Source organism: Prionailurus bengalensis, chromosome C1 (assembly GCF_016509475.1).
Source record: "Prionailurus bengalensis isolate Pbe53 chromosome C1, Fcat_Pben_1.1_paternal_pri, whole genome shotgun sequence".
NCBI lineage: Eukaryota > Metazoa > Chordata > Mammalia > Carnivora > Felidae > Prionailurus > Prionailurus bengalensis.
This window is the reverse complement of record NC_057345.1, coordinates 23,854,085-23,868,660: the sequence shown is the minus strand read 5'-3', so window position 1 is coordinate 23,868,660 and position 14,576 is coordinate 23,854,085. Positions and strand designations below refer to the sequence as shown.

The 14,576-nt window shown below is 60.9% G+C and overlaps 1 protein-coding gene across 3 annotated transcripts; it reads right to left on the bottom strand.

Annotated features, from left to right (window-relative positions):
- Window positions 1–3,296: 3,296 nt before the first annotated feature.
- Window positions 3,297–13,476, bottom strand: TINAGL1 (tubulointerstitial nephritis antigen like 1). Of its 3 annotated transcripts, none has more exons than XM_043574370.1 (12): window positions 13,002–13,371; window positions 12,182–12,499; window positions 11,116–11,179; window positions 7,383–7,475; window positions 7,075–7,189; window positions 5,869–5,992; window positions 5,625–5,775; window positions 5,306–5,495; window positions 5,159–5,204; window positions 4,760–4,883; window positions 3,942–3,987; window positions 3,297–3,840 (listed from the first exon to the last, which is right to left on the bottom strand). In XM_043574370.1, exons 2-12 carry the CDS (start codon window positions 12,489–12,491, stop codon window positions 3,700–3,702), a joined length of 1,404 nt encoding a protein of 467 aa, XP_043430305.1. In that variant the 5' UTR covers window positions 12,492–12,499; window positions 13,002–13,371; the 3' UTR covers window positions 3,297–3,699. The 3 variants fall into 3 exon arrangements, with proteins under 3 accessions (XP_043430305.1, XP_043430308.1, XP_043430306.1); XM_043574373.1 differs by having other exon boundaries at window positions 12,182–12,592; window positions 13,002–13,097; XM_043574371.1 differs by lacking the exon at window positions 12,182–12,499 and having other exon boundaries at window positions 13,002–13,476.
- Window positions 13,477–14,576: the final 1,100 nt, after the last annotated feature.

The following is a 14,576-nucleotide window of genomic DNA, read 5'->3' as shown; positions in this document are numbered from 1 at the left end:
CTTTTTTGGGGATCTCCTCCGCTCCAAACACTGTTTCAGCCAGGGCTGTCCCCACTCCTATGATCCTGTCCCAAGTGATTGGCCCACAGGTGGACCTCTGACCACAGCCAGGCTGATCAGAAGCCTTCCCTGTTCCATCGGTCTTGTTTGGAACCCAAACTGAGAAAATCACTGCGGGCTGAAAAGCTCAGGAGCTGTCATCACTGGCCACATGTCCTTCCTCATGGCAGTTCGTCTGCAGAGGGAAAGGCAGAGGAGAGAGAGGGACAGTCGGTAGACCCAGCAGTATCTGGACCCCTGTTTTGGGCTGTGCTCGGGCCCAGCAGCTCTGCTCACAATCTAGGAGTTGGCCTCTCCCTTGCATTCTGAGAGTCACCTCTCCGGTTGGCATCGATTTCTAAAGATATACTTTCTCACAGGGATGTGCGTAGTAACAAATGAGCTAAAGCATGTGAAGCACCCAACCCAAGGCCCGGCCTGCTGCAGGCTCGGTAAGCATAGATTCCTTTCCCTTAATGGGCACCAGGCGAGGATGAGGATTTGGCAAAGATACCAGGAAGATGTGAGGCGTCAGTACTCGTGAAGCGATAGAACTCAGCAGCTCCGGGGGAGACTAGAGTCAGGTGACTCGGGACCCCACAGAGCCCCACAGGAGACCAGGATGAATGCCCAAGCAGAACATTTAGTGGATAGGAAAGGACAGGACTAAGAAAAAAAAAAAACAACTCCTGCCTCATTCCTGTGTAGGAGCAAAGGCTGTCAACAGGTACTCCGGCTGTGCCGAGAATGGTGGACTAGACCATGGACGCCAGGAAAGGAGCGTTTGAGCTGGGGTTTTAAGGACGAGTAAGAGTTTCCCAAGCAGGGAGAGGACTGGGAAGGGACACTGGACCATCACTGCCAATCAGCCACTACCACTAACGCAAAGCCGATTAGTAGGAGGATTCAGCCCTCGTGGGTTTGAATCCTGCATCGGCCAACTTTCAAGATTCTTCTATGCTTCTGTTCCTTATCTGCAAAATAAGGAAATAGGAGTTTGTTTCTAGTATTAAATGAGATCGTATACGTAAAGCACTCAGAACAATGTGCTGGCAGAAAGCTGTGGTTAAGCACTCAATAAATGCTTAGCTCATTATGAAAAGCCTCTGCATTATCAAGTCCAATGCCCTTAAAATGATTACAGCTGTCACCATTTGTTGAGCCCTTCATAAGTCCCAAGCATTGCGCTACATGCTTGGCATGTTTTGTCTCCTGTAATCCTACCAACACCACCAGGAGATGAGTACTATCATCCCCACTAGAGAGAAAACCAGAGGCTCTGAGACGGCAAGATTAAGCACGGCGCATGGCGAGTGTAACGAACAGAGCAGGGGTTCAAACCCAGGTCTGCCTCAAGACCCAAGCCCTTGGCCCGGAGAGAGAAAGGGACCAGCCTCAGGACACACAGCAAGGGAGTGGGATGCCAGGATTTCTTTATGAACTACCCAAGGGCAGGTACCCTGGCTGACGGAGGTTACTGAGGTACTCGCTCAGCCCTCCCCAGCACCCTTCCGCCACCCGCACCCTCTCCCGCTCCAGGGCGGCCGCCGGGAGGCCCTGGGGCTCCCTGGCCGCGGACAGAACTGAGGAAGGGCTGGGCCGACCGCCACGGGTCCGCAGATCGCCCGCCCACCCCGTGTTGGCACAGCCGGAGGCCCGAGACGCCGCCGCGCCCCTGTTCCCCTCCCTTCCCCACCCCGCTCTGCTTCCGCCAAAGGTCCTTGCAGAAAATTCCAGCCTCGCCCGGCCGCGCGGGCGCTGGACGGGGGTTTTTTCCAGCGGGGTGGGAGCAGCCGGGCGCGCGTCCCGGCCCCGCGGAGGCGGTGGTGGGCGGGCGCCCCCTCGGGCCCCGCTCGGGACTCCCCTCCCGCCCTCGTCCCCGCCCCCCCCCCCCCCCCCAGGCGGCTTTGGCTCCTCGCGGACGGGCGGGCCGCCCAGGGGAGCCGACTCGGGACGTCCTGGCAAACAGGAAATGAGACAAAGGCGGCCGCTTATCGGGAGCCCCGCATTCCTTTCAGGTGATGCCGGGACGCGGCCCCGAGGGGCTGCCTGTCCCGGAGGAGGACCTCCCGCTGTCCCCCTTCAGGCTCCCCCTGCCTTTCGGTCGGCTGGGGTCGGGACCAGGACGATTGCTGCCTCCGGGAGCCCCCTCCCCAAGCGCAGCCCTCCTGGGCTCTTGGAAAGGAAGGGACCCCAGCGCCCAGAGGGACCGGCTGGGCGGGGGTCTTGGGAGCCAAGTGGAGGGAGAAAGAACAGGGCCTAGCCACTCAACCATTCCACAAACCGTAATGCCCCCTTATACCAGGGTACAGGTGTGGGTGCCAGGACCCCTAATGAACCCGACCCAGTCCCTGCTCTCAAGGAACTTCCAGCATAACAGAGGAGGTAGGTAGACACCCAGAGAAGTGAAAATACTGGGTGAAAGGGCAGGGTGTAGATGAGTCCAGGCAGGAGGTGTCTAGGCCATGCTGGGTAGGGTCGGTGGTTTGGGAAAGCTGGGGTCCCTTGCACAATACCTGGCACACCAGCAGCCCCTTCAGGTACTACCTGAATGAGGGTACAGTGGAGTTGGCTTTGAAACAGCAGAGGGGCAAGTGGAGGATGGAATGGAGGGGCATCTAGACTGGGGAACAGCATGTGCAAATGCCTGACGGTTCTGCCTGTGCACAGGACATCTGAGGGGCAGTGAGGACTCTGGAATAGCCTGGGCACGGGCTGAAGAAGCTTTGGTGAGGAGGCTGGTGGAGTGGGTCCTCATGGCCTAGAAATACGGGGATCCTGGGGAGGTGGGGTAGGGAGAGTACTCAGAGAGGCAGGTCCAGCGTGGCCCAGGGGCAGGGGGAGGAGGCAGTGGGGGGGGGGGGAGGGGCTTCGCCTGGGTGGCTTGGAGAGGCTGATCTGCGGAGACAGAGGCTCCAGCCTCTGTGGGGCTGTGCCCCCCTTGCCTGCTGGGCACTGGCGCCAGTTCTGCTGATTGGTGGGTCAGGCTCCCCCCACCGGGCAGCGCTGAGTCAGCGTCTGAAAGGTGGTTCCCACGGGCCCATGTCTCTCTGAGGGCCAGAGGCCATGCCATCCATGCCCCACCTCCAAGTGGGTCTGTGCCCAGGACCACTGACAAATAGGGCCGAATGGCAACTAAGATTTCTAGCCTCCCCACCCCTGCCGACCAGCAAGGCCTCAGGCCCTCCTTCCTGCTGTCTGACCGTATGCCATACCAGCCCCGGCCTGGCTTTCCACTCCCCAAAGTTCCAAGGTACTACAGTTATCAGTACTCTTTTTATTTTTAAAACCGTGAGAAGAAAAATAAATATCTTTGGAGGATAAGAGTACGGGGGTGGGATGGGGTAGTGGGGCTGGAGACTTGGGGGTGTCCTGGCTTCCGTGGTCTTGAGCCGGGGGGGGTGCCCGGGGCCTGGGATCTGCAGGCCCGCTCCTCCCGGGCCAGGCCCTGCCCAGTCCCCGCTGGGAGGTCTGGGGGCTCCGCCAGCCTCGCCTGCCCGCGGCTCCCAGGCGGGGCGCTGCGTCAGCGGAACCTGCGCGAGGGGGATTAGACCCCAGGCGCCCGCCTGCGCCCCCGGAGCTCCGTCGGGCGGGGCGGGGTGGGCAGCGTCACCCCCCCAGGGGCTCTTCCGCCGGCCAGCCCGGCGCGGTGCCAGGGCCTCAGCGGTGCGCCATGTCCTCCATGCCCACGCGGCCCCAGACGCCCAGCACGAAGCTCTCGATGTCGCACTCGTTGGCGCCGCGCACGATGCGGAAGTGGCCCCTCTCGCCCCAGGCTGGGCCCCACGAGTTGGCCGCCGTCTGGGGATGAGGAGGGGCGGTGGTGAGGGGGGCGGGCAGGGGGAGTGGGGGGCGGTGAGAAGGCCGCGGCCCGCCGCGGGGCACCCTCCGCAGGGACTCACCCAGTATTTGAGCGTTCTTCCGTCGGGCAGCGTCTCCTGTCCCCACCTGAGGAGGGCGCGGCAGAGCCAGGGAGGGAGAGGGCGCTGATTCCACCTGCCTTGAGGGGCTCGAACCCCAGGGCACTTTCCCTTCCAGGCTTGGGCGGGGCTCTAACCCTCTCTCTACTCTCAGTCCCCACCTTTCAAATTCTGTGTGCCCACGCCCACGTGGGGTTGGGCACCAACGGAATAACTGGAGGGGTGAGCCGAAAGGGGGAGAACTTGGGCCTCCCTCCTCCAGGGCCCCACATCCTGGGGACCAGGTCTCCGGGACCTCACAACTTCACACGTCTGCCTGCCCTCTCTCCTCACTTGGGAAGCCAGGGGGGTTGGGTACCAGGGACCGCAAGGTTGGGGTACCTTGGAGGTCCCAGACTCCCACTGCAAAGTACATTTCATTGGTTGGACAATTGAAATCAGTGACTCGAACATCTTTGGGTATATCAGGTGGGGGCACTGAAGCCCGGGGGTGGGGGTCCGTGAGTCAGGCAGAGTTGGGGTGGGTGCTGAGATGGAGTGAGGTTGAGCAACCCTTGAATCCTTGTCTGTATTACACTGGAGTGAATTTTATCACAGTGTGTAAGGGAGGACCAGTTCCTAGAAAACCTTCAAAGGCCCCCACTCTCGGTGCGAGGCAAACCTCTCCTCTTTTTCTGTCTTGGTCTGCTCCTCTTCGAAGCGGGGCTTTGCAGAGAGACGGGACGGATTGGAGGTAGGCTCGGAGCCCCCCAGTGCAAGCCCTGCGGCCCCCTCCCCTCTCTGCCCCCCAAGCCCCTCACCCTGTGATCTTGACCGAGTGGGTCCCGTGCCGGCGGTATCGCTCTGGCCTCCCAAGGCTCACTGGGGTGTGGCTGTAGATGCCGCCCTGGTACAGGAAGAAGTCCTCGTGCACCTCCATGAGAGCTGTGGGCAGAGGTCCAAGTAGGCCCGGCTCAGCCCATCGGCACAGGTCTGGAGACGCATGCCCAGACCCATACCAAGACTCTAAGTGTCCCCCCACCCCCCTCCCCGCCCAGGGTGCTGCCCGTGGGGAGGGGACAAGGTCCCACTGACTCCCAGCCCCAGTGGGACTTGCTACCCAATGCTGTGCAGACCCCCTGTGCTGCCGTGCCGTGCCTTGCTCGGTCTCAAGCAGGCACGAGCTTCTGGAACCAGGGGGCAGGATGAGGGGCGTTTACCTTGCACAGGGCCGTTCTCCATCAGTTCCTTCATGATCTCCTTTTCCTGGAGGGTTGGGGGTGGGGAGGAGAGTTTCGATCAGGCGTGAGGCTCCACCCTCTGGCCAGCCTTCCTGCCTCTGCCCCTTCAACCAAGTATAAACTTACGCTGGAGCCGAGGCGGTAGGCAGGAGTGACCTGGTAGATGTCATTGGCATGGACATGGCTACTGGGGCATCGGGCAGTGGCCTGGCGCTTGCCCCGACCCATAGCCCGGCTGTGCATCATACAGCGGGGCGCGGGGCCAGCCTCGTCCCGCTCGCTGCCCATGAACGGGTAGCAGTGGTCGGACACAACCCTGGAGGAGAAGGAGGAAGGAGCAAGGAGAGGTGAATGTGATGGGCGTGGCCCTGGCCCCTCCTGAGGGTTGCCTTCCTGAGGCCCCTGCTTCACATCCTCCTCCCTGCCCACACCCTCTGCTGCTCACCCTCGACGTCGCAGGAACCACCAGGCCCCATCGAGACGCCCACCACGGCAACCCTGCTGGTTGTGGGTGTTACAAGACAGCAGGTTCTGGGGCGACAGGACAGGTGCCATATGCCCCAGGGAATGGATTGAGACGCGATCGGATGCCACGGCTGGTGGGGGAGGGGGGGAGGCAGAAGGGCCGTCAGGGGGCTCGGGCCTTGGCCCTCCTTTCCTGCTGCCCCGGCCTCCACCCTTGGACGTACCTGCTGTGGAGAAGGCCCAGGAGCCTGCACAGTTGCCCTGGTCAAGAGGCCCATGGATCAGGTTGGGCCACTTCTCAGAGGCCTCGAACGCTGTGGGCAGCACCTCCCCTGGGCCCAGAACTGTCTGCAAAGCAAAAGTCACTCCGTCTGCCTCCTGCCTCTGCCCCCGTCTACCCTTCAGGGGCCCGTTGGCACTGAAGGGCCACCAAGAGTCTAGGGCCTTCCGCGGTTCGATCTTGAGCATTCCTGCTGCCGAGCGATTCCAGTAATCTCCACATCGACTCAAGGGGAAGACCCAAGCACCATTTGATGCATTCTCAGGGTCAGGTGGGGGTGGCCAGTCCTGATGAGTTACGGATGAGGGGACGGAGGCCAGCAGAGAAGTGGCCAGGCCAGGGTCACCCACTTTTCCTTCTCAACCCCCACTCCCTCATTCTTCCTCTGCACCTTCTGATCTGACACTTCCTTCTTCCCACCAGGACCTTGGGCTTTGGGCCCTAAAGGGCAGGGGAGGGAAGAAGCAGTAAGGTCCTGTGACCAGGCAGGCTGCCAAAGCAAACAGCAGGAGGCAGAAAATAGCAGAGGCCCAGGGGAGTAAGGACAGGGGCAGGGGCTGGTCACCCCAGCCTTGAGCTGCTGTCCCTCTGCAGGGAGGGGCACTCTGGCCAAAACTGCCTCCTGTAGCATGTGCCTCAGCCTCGTCCTGCTGCGGTTCCCCTTCCTCACCCTTTGACTATTCTGGGGATGGTTCCCATTTCTGCCCGAAGGGGGTCCCACTGGCAGGAGGGGAGAAGCCCCCTCCTCCCTCGGGGTTCCACTGAGTCGGCATTTGTTTCCGAGAATTCCTACTCTCTAGCCGGAGCCAGAGGACAATCTGTCCCTCCCTTCCGAAAATACCAAGGTGACCTCCTGGCCCCTTGGGCCCTGACCCAGCTGTACTGGGAGGAATAGCATTTTTCCCAGGCTGGGCAGGCCACGAAGGGACTCGGGCTGGGACCACAGAACTCAGAATCCGAGCATCAGTTCTCTCTGGGCAGCATATCTTGTTATGGGCAGGAACTGAAGACCCGCAGAAGGGGAGTGATGTGTGTCCAGGGACACACAGCCTCTTGGAGGGGTCTAGGCCCGGGGCCTTGGAGGAACAGGACCCAGGGTGCCAGGGTTCCTGGGGTCCCAGGCCATGGGGAGATGGCAGGATGGACTTACGTGAATCTCATTCATATTGGTGACAGAGGAAGAAGGGCGGATGGTGCCCAGGCGGTAGCGAATGCCTTCATCCAGGGTCATGCCCCAGAAGGCGCTGTGGTTCCCAGCCCGCCATCTGAAAGAGTAGGGGTGGGAGTCACAGATCTGCCAGGGCTGAGGGTCCTAGAGGTATGTGCGTATGGGTAGGAGAGACGCATCCTGGCCAAGCCTACGCGTGAGTGAAATCTGGGTGTGCCTGGCAGCACGTACATCTCGGGGGGAATGTATGTGTGTCTGTGCCACCTGGGGGCATTTCCAGGGCCTCTCACCCATAGTTGCCCCGGTTGATGGCGTTGATCATGTCTTCGTCCACCAGGCATGGCTCCTGGTCACACTCCCACTGCCCTTGCTCCTGGCAGGTGCTAGAAGAGCAGAAACGAAGAGGTGGTGGGAGGAGGGGGCTGGGCATCCTCTGAAGGGAGGGGGGCTCAGAAGTCAACGTGGACCTGAGGCTCTGTGCCAGCGGTGATGGGAAGACCCCTAGATGATCCCATTCAGCCTGGTGGCTTCAGATGTCAACGTCAAGTGCACAGTTCTCGGGTTTGTATCTGCTGCCTGGATGGATCTCTCCCTAAACTCCAGATCCAAGGACACAATCTCACCACTGGGGTGTCCAACAGCAGCTCAACCCGAACACATCCCAAGCCGAATTTCTGACCCCCCCCACTCCCACGCGTGCTCTCCCCACGGTCTGTGGAAAACGTCCACTCCATCCTTCCCGAACCTCAGGCCGGGAGCCTGGGAGTCACCCTTGACGCCTGCCCTCAGGCGCTAATTTGATTCATTGGCAGATCGCGTTGGCTTTCCCTTAAAAGCACATTCAGGATCCAAACCGCGTCTCGTTCTCTCCTGCAGCCATCATGGGCCAATCACCTTTCCCCTGGATTCTGCCGCAGCTTCTCGGCTGTTCTCCCCATGTCTGCCCTGCACCCACACTTCGGTATATTTTTACTACTGCTGCCAGAGGACCCTGTGCAACCCAAGTGGTGTCATGCCATCCCCCTGCCCCAAACCCCCCCCCTTGGCTTGACATCACAGAGTAAGAGCCGGCGTCCTGGCCGTGTTAACAAGGCCCTGCGTGATCTGTCCTCCTGTCCCCTCTGTGACCCCCTCCTCTGAGTCCTGGCTCCTGGGGCTCCACTGACTGGTCAACAACAGCCGTGCTCCTGCCCCAGGGCCTTTGAGCTGCTCTTTTCCCCATATCCCCAACGCTCACTCTTCCAAGCCTTCATTCTTCCAAGCCTCCATTCACACGTCACCTGCCCTGGCCTCCTTCCTATCCCGTTTCCGGGTTTTATTTTCTCCTGATCACGTCGTCACTATGTGGCACGCTATATCTTGAGTTATGTGTACAGCTTATCCCTGCTTCCTCACAGACGCTCAGGTCCTGGAGAGGAGGGATTGTGTGGTATCTTCAGAGCCTAGAAACCAAAACCTAGCACATGGCAGGCCCCCAATAAATATTTGTTGGATGAACGAGTGAATGAGGCACTGTGGTGAAGAGGCTAAGAGCAGGGGTCCTGAAATTCAAGTCTTGGGTTCCAACTGGCTGACTAGTCATGTGACCTCAGGTGAACTCTTTCTCCCTCAGTGTTTTTGTCCATAAAACGAGGAAATGAATAGTCCCACCTTCCAGGAATTAAATGGCAAGGTTTTGTAAAGCTTATAAAGCATTTAGCACAGGGCCTGGCCCATCTTAGGTGCTCAAGAATCATTACCTACTGCTCTAGTTCTCGGGCCAGGAACCCTAGACTCCCCGTCTCTGGAGTTTCAGACTCCCATCCACCTGGCCCCCTCACATCTCCTCTGGGTGTAGCTCAAACTGAAAATGGCCCACACTGCCCTCCCCCCAAACTGCTCCTTCCCTAACATCCTCAGCTCAGGAAATGGCACCTTATTCACGCAGGTGTTCAAACCAGAACTCGCCGCGGTCCATGGCGTGCCCCCATTTCCTGCGCCCGCCATCAGCAGGTCCTGGGATGGCACATCGTGGACGGCTCTGCATTCACCTGCCCCTCACCCCCCCCCCCCACTGCTACCACCTTCCTCCAGTCCCTTGTCACCTGTCACCCGGACCATGCCTTCCTACCCAGGCTCCCTGCCTCTCTACACCCCCCACCCCCGCCCAACCCACCCCCACGGTGCATTCCCTAGCCACTCTGAAGCCCGAGAGATCTCTGAATGACATAAATCAGGCAGTGTGCCTCCAAGTGGCTTCCCCCGGCACTTAGAACAAAATACAAAACCCTCAGCACGGCTTATGAGACCCATGGACGCGGCCTGTACCTCCTTGGGCCTTCTGTCCCCACCTCATAACCGCAGTGAGGTCTGTCCCACCTCCTAGCCTCCCATGAGCTATGGCCCCCATGCTCCCTCCTTGTCTAGCCATCTTCCCTTGTCCCTACTCCACTCTACACGAGGGCCCCCCCCCCCCATGATGCCCTTTCCCTGCCACACCTGTCGCAGGCTGTCATATGTTTATTTGTGTGTGGGCTCCGTTGTTAGACCGGAGGCTCCCGTGCAACCTCAAGGGCGGTCTACCACATCTGGCTGCACCTCCCTGGCCCGGCACAGGGCCTGGCACTTAGTAGGTCTTTAACAAATAGGTGTCGACGGATCAGGGCATTCTATGAATTCTATAATGCTTTTACAAGCTCATAACTCTGCTATTACAAGAGGCTAAACTGCCTCCTTCCCCTGTTGCCTTTTAAGGAGCCTCAAGGGGAACAAACCCAGTATGGCTGGGCTCCTGGGCCCTGGGAGTGGGCGGGGGCACTTTCGGGACAGAGGGAGGAGGCTGCGTAGGAAGCGGCTCTCTCAGGCTTCTCTTCCTTCTCAGACTCTCCAAGCATTCCTCGAGGGCTCAAGCAGCCTAGAAGGCCTGCAGACACGACCCCACACCCTCGCTCAGGTGCCGAGCACAGGGAATGGGGGCCACCAAGGGCAGTGAGGGGACCTCAGGCTGGTCAGTCCTTTCCCGCCGCCTCCCTCTTTGCCCCCAGGGCTGCCCAAGCAGGTCTAGACTGGGCTGGTGGCAGCAGGCCCCAGCATTCCAGAGGGGCCCAGGGTGGCCAGGCCCCAGGGATAAGAGTGGGAAAGAGGTTAACCCATCAATGCCCAGAGACGTCCTATCTGGAGCTGCAGGCTCGTGCAGGCACGTTCCATGTTTCTGAACACATGCGCCCAGTCCACACACACTCACACCATACCCACACGCGCGTTCTCTCATGCGGACACATGCTGAACCCTATTCGTCCCCACTCCCCTGTGACCCAGCGCCCCTCACACCAGTGAGGCAATGGAAACAGCTTATGCGTAATGCATTCCAAAAAGTGTCCTCCTCCCTGGGGCCTCTGCAGTCCCGGGCAAAGAGGGCGTGGTGTGGCGTGGGTGCAGGGCCACCTCCTCAGAGCCACAGGGTCCCCATCATTTCCATTAGGCCTTCGAGGTTTCCTACCCACCCCCTCCCCATTTCCCACCTCCGGCCTCAGATTAGAGTAGGGGAGCACCCCTGACCCTTCATCCTCCTACCAGAACAGGGAGGGCGGGGGAGGGGCCACATTCCCGGGAAGGCCCTGCTGCAGGTTGGCGGCCGACCAGCTCAGCCGTCCCTGACCCTCATCCCGTCCACGGCAGCGGATGCTACAGTCGGAGGTTTCCTTCCTGACGCCCCCTTCTCCAGATTCTCCCGTACATGGAGAAAGGTTGGGAGGGGCAGTGGCCCAGCCCGAGCCAGCAGGGACAGGGAAGCACTCCCAGCTCAGGGGCCACACCTGGGGCCAGGCATCCATGGCTGGCCACTCCTGGGGAATGCTGTTAGAGTGTTGTTTTAGGAGTTGATAAGATGGGTGTAAAAATTCTCATGTTACAGACGAAGAAACTGAGGCTCGGAGAAGGGAAAGGACTTGTCCCCGGCACGTGAGCCGCAGGCATCGGGTCTGAACCAAGTCTGCGGGCCATAGAGCCCACAGGGCAAGCCCCCTTCAAGCTCCGCATACTCACCAACGGTTACAGTTGTCCCAGTAGGTTCCTAAGATTGGATAGATGCGACTCCCATGGGTACATCCTGGAGGGAGGGAAGAGGAGGAGAGAAGTGGAATCAAGACCAGAGACTACGGGCTCGGGTGGCCAGGTCCTCAGAAGTCAGGTGTTGGGAATCCTCCCAAACACACACACACAACACACACACACACACACACACACACACACACATACACACACACACCCCCCAGCCCTCACTGAAACTAAAGTCAAACTATAACTTCCTAAGACATCTCCCGCTGGGTAACATACCAACAGCTACCTGGGAAGTTCTTCAGTGACCCCCAACTTGGCTCCTTCTTGCTTCACTTGGATACCAGCCATCACATTCCTTAGATCCTTTACCATTTACATGAGTTGAAACTTGGAGATGGGGAGTGGGAGGGGCGTGGGGAAACCGAGGCCCAGAGAAGGCAAGCGACTCCCCTAAGATAACACAGCACTTCGGGATGTGACAACTTGGGTATTCGGTCTCACCCCCACAGGCCCACAGAACTGGGGGAAGGGATTCAAGTGATTCTCCTATGGGACCAGGGGCAAGGGCGTGGGAAAGGATGGTGACAGGGCTGAAGGAAGGAAGACATTCGCCCCACCTCTCAGGTGTGACCGGCCATCTCAGGGTAGAGAATCCTGAGCAAAGGCAGAGGAATGGCGGAGATGAGCCTGACCAGCTCCCCCCACCCCCCCAGGCTTTATCAGCCTGAGGGTGAGTCAGCAGGCGGGGCCAGCACCTTCCACGTCTGGCAGGGAGACAGGACTGGGAGAAAGGGCAGGAGACTGCCTTTCTCCTGGGCCAGCTTAGAACCCCACCGACCAAGGATCTTCTCTCTTTCAGTCTTGCTGGAGAGATTCAAGTCAGACCAGAGGGGAGAGGGGGACGTCCCAGAGCCACAGACAGCGGGGCGGGGGCTCTCCCCAGATTCTACAAAGCCTCCCCTGGACATGTCAGTGCGTCCGCCTCGCTCCTGAGCCTTGCTGAGTCTGGGGTTGACAAGGCGACCCACCCTCCTGGCCGTCTGGTGCCCACCTGGGATGGGGGGAAAGGGGGGTGGCACGCCGAGGCAGAAGTCCCAGAAGTCAGGGCAGCAGTCGGAGACGGTGCGGTTGCAGAAGAGGTCACAGTAGCAGGTGGCACCCAGGTAGGGCAGGGCGCAGTCGTCGGCACGGCCCCGGCAGCACAGGTCCTGCCCCCCGCAGTACCGGCCGCCCGCATCCCGGATGCCCCGCAGGTGCAGACCCGGGGCTAGCTCCCGGCGCCCACGACCCCGCCGGGCACCCAGGGTCAACTCGCCGGCCAGCAGCAGCAACAGCAGCAGCCCCAGTGGACATCGCCACATGGTGCCTCCTGGGCCCGGGGAGGGCAGATGTCAGGGGTCAGAGGTGGCGGGCTGCAGAGACTCCCTGGCACCCCAGGGACTGATCTCCCAGCTTCCTGGGGCTGTGAGTCCAAGGGGGTTCAGCAGGGTCAGAGACCCTGATTCCTGCGTCCCCAGGCAGGACCCGGGAAGGAAGGGGACAGGGCAAGAAATGGAGCCCCTCCCTGACCTGCCCCGGAGACCTTCAAGGACAGGAGGTGGGGATTGTGGCGTTCTTGGTGCCCCTGGCTCAACACCCACAGCTTGCACTGAGGTCTCCTTTCCTATCGGGGTCCCTCTGCCCCTCTTTCAACCTCCATGCCTGACGCCGGTACCCCCTGAGCTTGTGTTCCTCTGTGTCCGTCCCCGTGCCCCCCTCCACTCTCCTTCTCTGCCATCCCTCGCGGTCCCTCCGCCTGCCCCCTCCTCTCTGTTCCTTCCTTCTGAATACACCCCACACCCCCTGCCCCCTGCGCAGGGGAGCGTCCCTACCTGGTGACGGGCTGCGCCCGGGCTGCCCCACGCGCCTCCGGCCTCCCGGCTCCTGCCACCACGGGACACTCAAAGTCAAGTGAGGAGTGCGGGGCGGGACCGCTTTTTGCACCGCCCCGCCCGCAGCACCGCCCCCCGGCCCAGGAGGCGGGAGGGAGGGGCCCCGGCTGGCCCCGCACCTGGAGTAGCCCTGTAACTTGGGAGCGGGAGCGGGGACCTGTGAGAGGGACAGTGAGCATGTGATTGTCCTCGCCGGGTCTCCGACGGCAGCCGTTCGTGCCCTCGGGGGCGGAACTGCAACCGAAGCAGAAAGGATCGTGGTCTGACACCCGTAAGGACTTCCCAATGGGCCTCGCAGGGCTGAGGGGCTGCCGCGAAGAAGGGGAGAGAGGGGGCAGCGGAGCTCCGAGTTTTGGACCCAACTTTGGGAAATGATGGGGAGGGTGGGGACAGCAAACATCTCTGAGACCCCTCTGACCCTTCAGTATTAAAAACAGCCTTGCACTCCCGTGCCCCCCAGGCTTGGGACCGCCCCAAGCCGCCTCCGTTCCCAGGAATGATTGGAATCCAGAGGAGGGTGGTTGAGGACCCTGCTCTAGGGGCCTTGGAGGCTCATCCTTCCGAGGGGGTGGGGTGGGTGTGGTGTGGGGGCCGCCTCCCTGCCCACAACTCTTCTTTGGGCCTGCCCTCCCCAGGCTGCCCAGGCGCCTTGCCAACCGCTGCCCCCTCTATCAACCCTGAGGGCATCCTGCTTGGCACCTGCCCCCCTCCGGGGCCCAAGGGCAAGAGCCCTGGCAGCTGGTGCCCCCCCGCGGAGCCCCCCTTCCTGCCCGGGGGATAAACCCTTCCTTTGCCCGGGCCGGCCTGGGCCCCAAACAATGGGGCTTCTGTCCCGCCATGCCCGCCGTCACCTTTTACCTCTCTATTGCGCAAGCCCCTCTGCCAACCAGTTGGGTCCGGGCCAGGGGACTCCAACAGCAGAAAAGATGAAAAACTACACCTGGACAGATTCTCCACCCTCAGACGGGCATCTCACACCAGCCCCTAGGGCAGGGGGCGGGGGGAGGGAAGCATCAGGCATGGGGATTCCCTTTGCCCTCTCTCTGACCACTCCACACCCCTCCCCCAGCCTGGGGATGTCCTCAGCTGGCCAGCTCCTGGGGGTGGGGGTGGGGGGACCAGGACAACGGCCATCTGTGACTGGGTTACCCCCTGCCAGGGGGCACTGGGCAGGGAGTCACCCTGTTGCAGGGATGGTGGGGGGAGGGAGCAATGTCCTGGGGCCCCAGACTAGCACGGACACACCAGGAGCTGGCCTGTCTGCTCCCTGCAGGGACCTGGGAGTCTAGTGGGACTCAGTTTCCCAAAGCCTAGTGGGAAACTGAGGCTCAGAAGAAAACCTGCCCGAGGTCACACGGCCAGAATGCAGACTCCCTACCTGTCACCACCTCACCCCTTTCCCTCCAGTCACCCTTAGTCACTGTCCACAAGTCTCGACACACTCCTGGTTGGGAAGTCCCTTGTCCCGTCTATCCTCCATTCATCTGACTGCAAGGTGGGCCCCTCGGCAGGCAC

What these genes read in the sequence shown, in the direction of transcription:
- TINAGL1 (XM_043574371.1), bottom strand. Translation starts at nt 13,461, where the DNA reads ATGTTTGCTGTCCCCACCCTCCCCATCATTTCCCAAAGTTGGGTCCAA. An exon ending in CGGGCGCAGCCCGTCACCAG is followed by an intron (nt 11,180 to 13,001) that starts GTAGGGACGCTC and finishes CCCTCCCTCCAG; the next exon opens with GATGTACCCATGGGAGTCGC. An exon ending in CCAATATGAATGAGATTCAC is followed by an intron (nt 5,993 to 7,074) that starts GTAAGTCCATCC and finishes TTTGCTTTGCAG; the next exon opens with ACAGTTCTGGGCCCAGGGGA.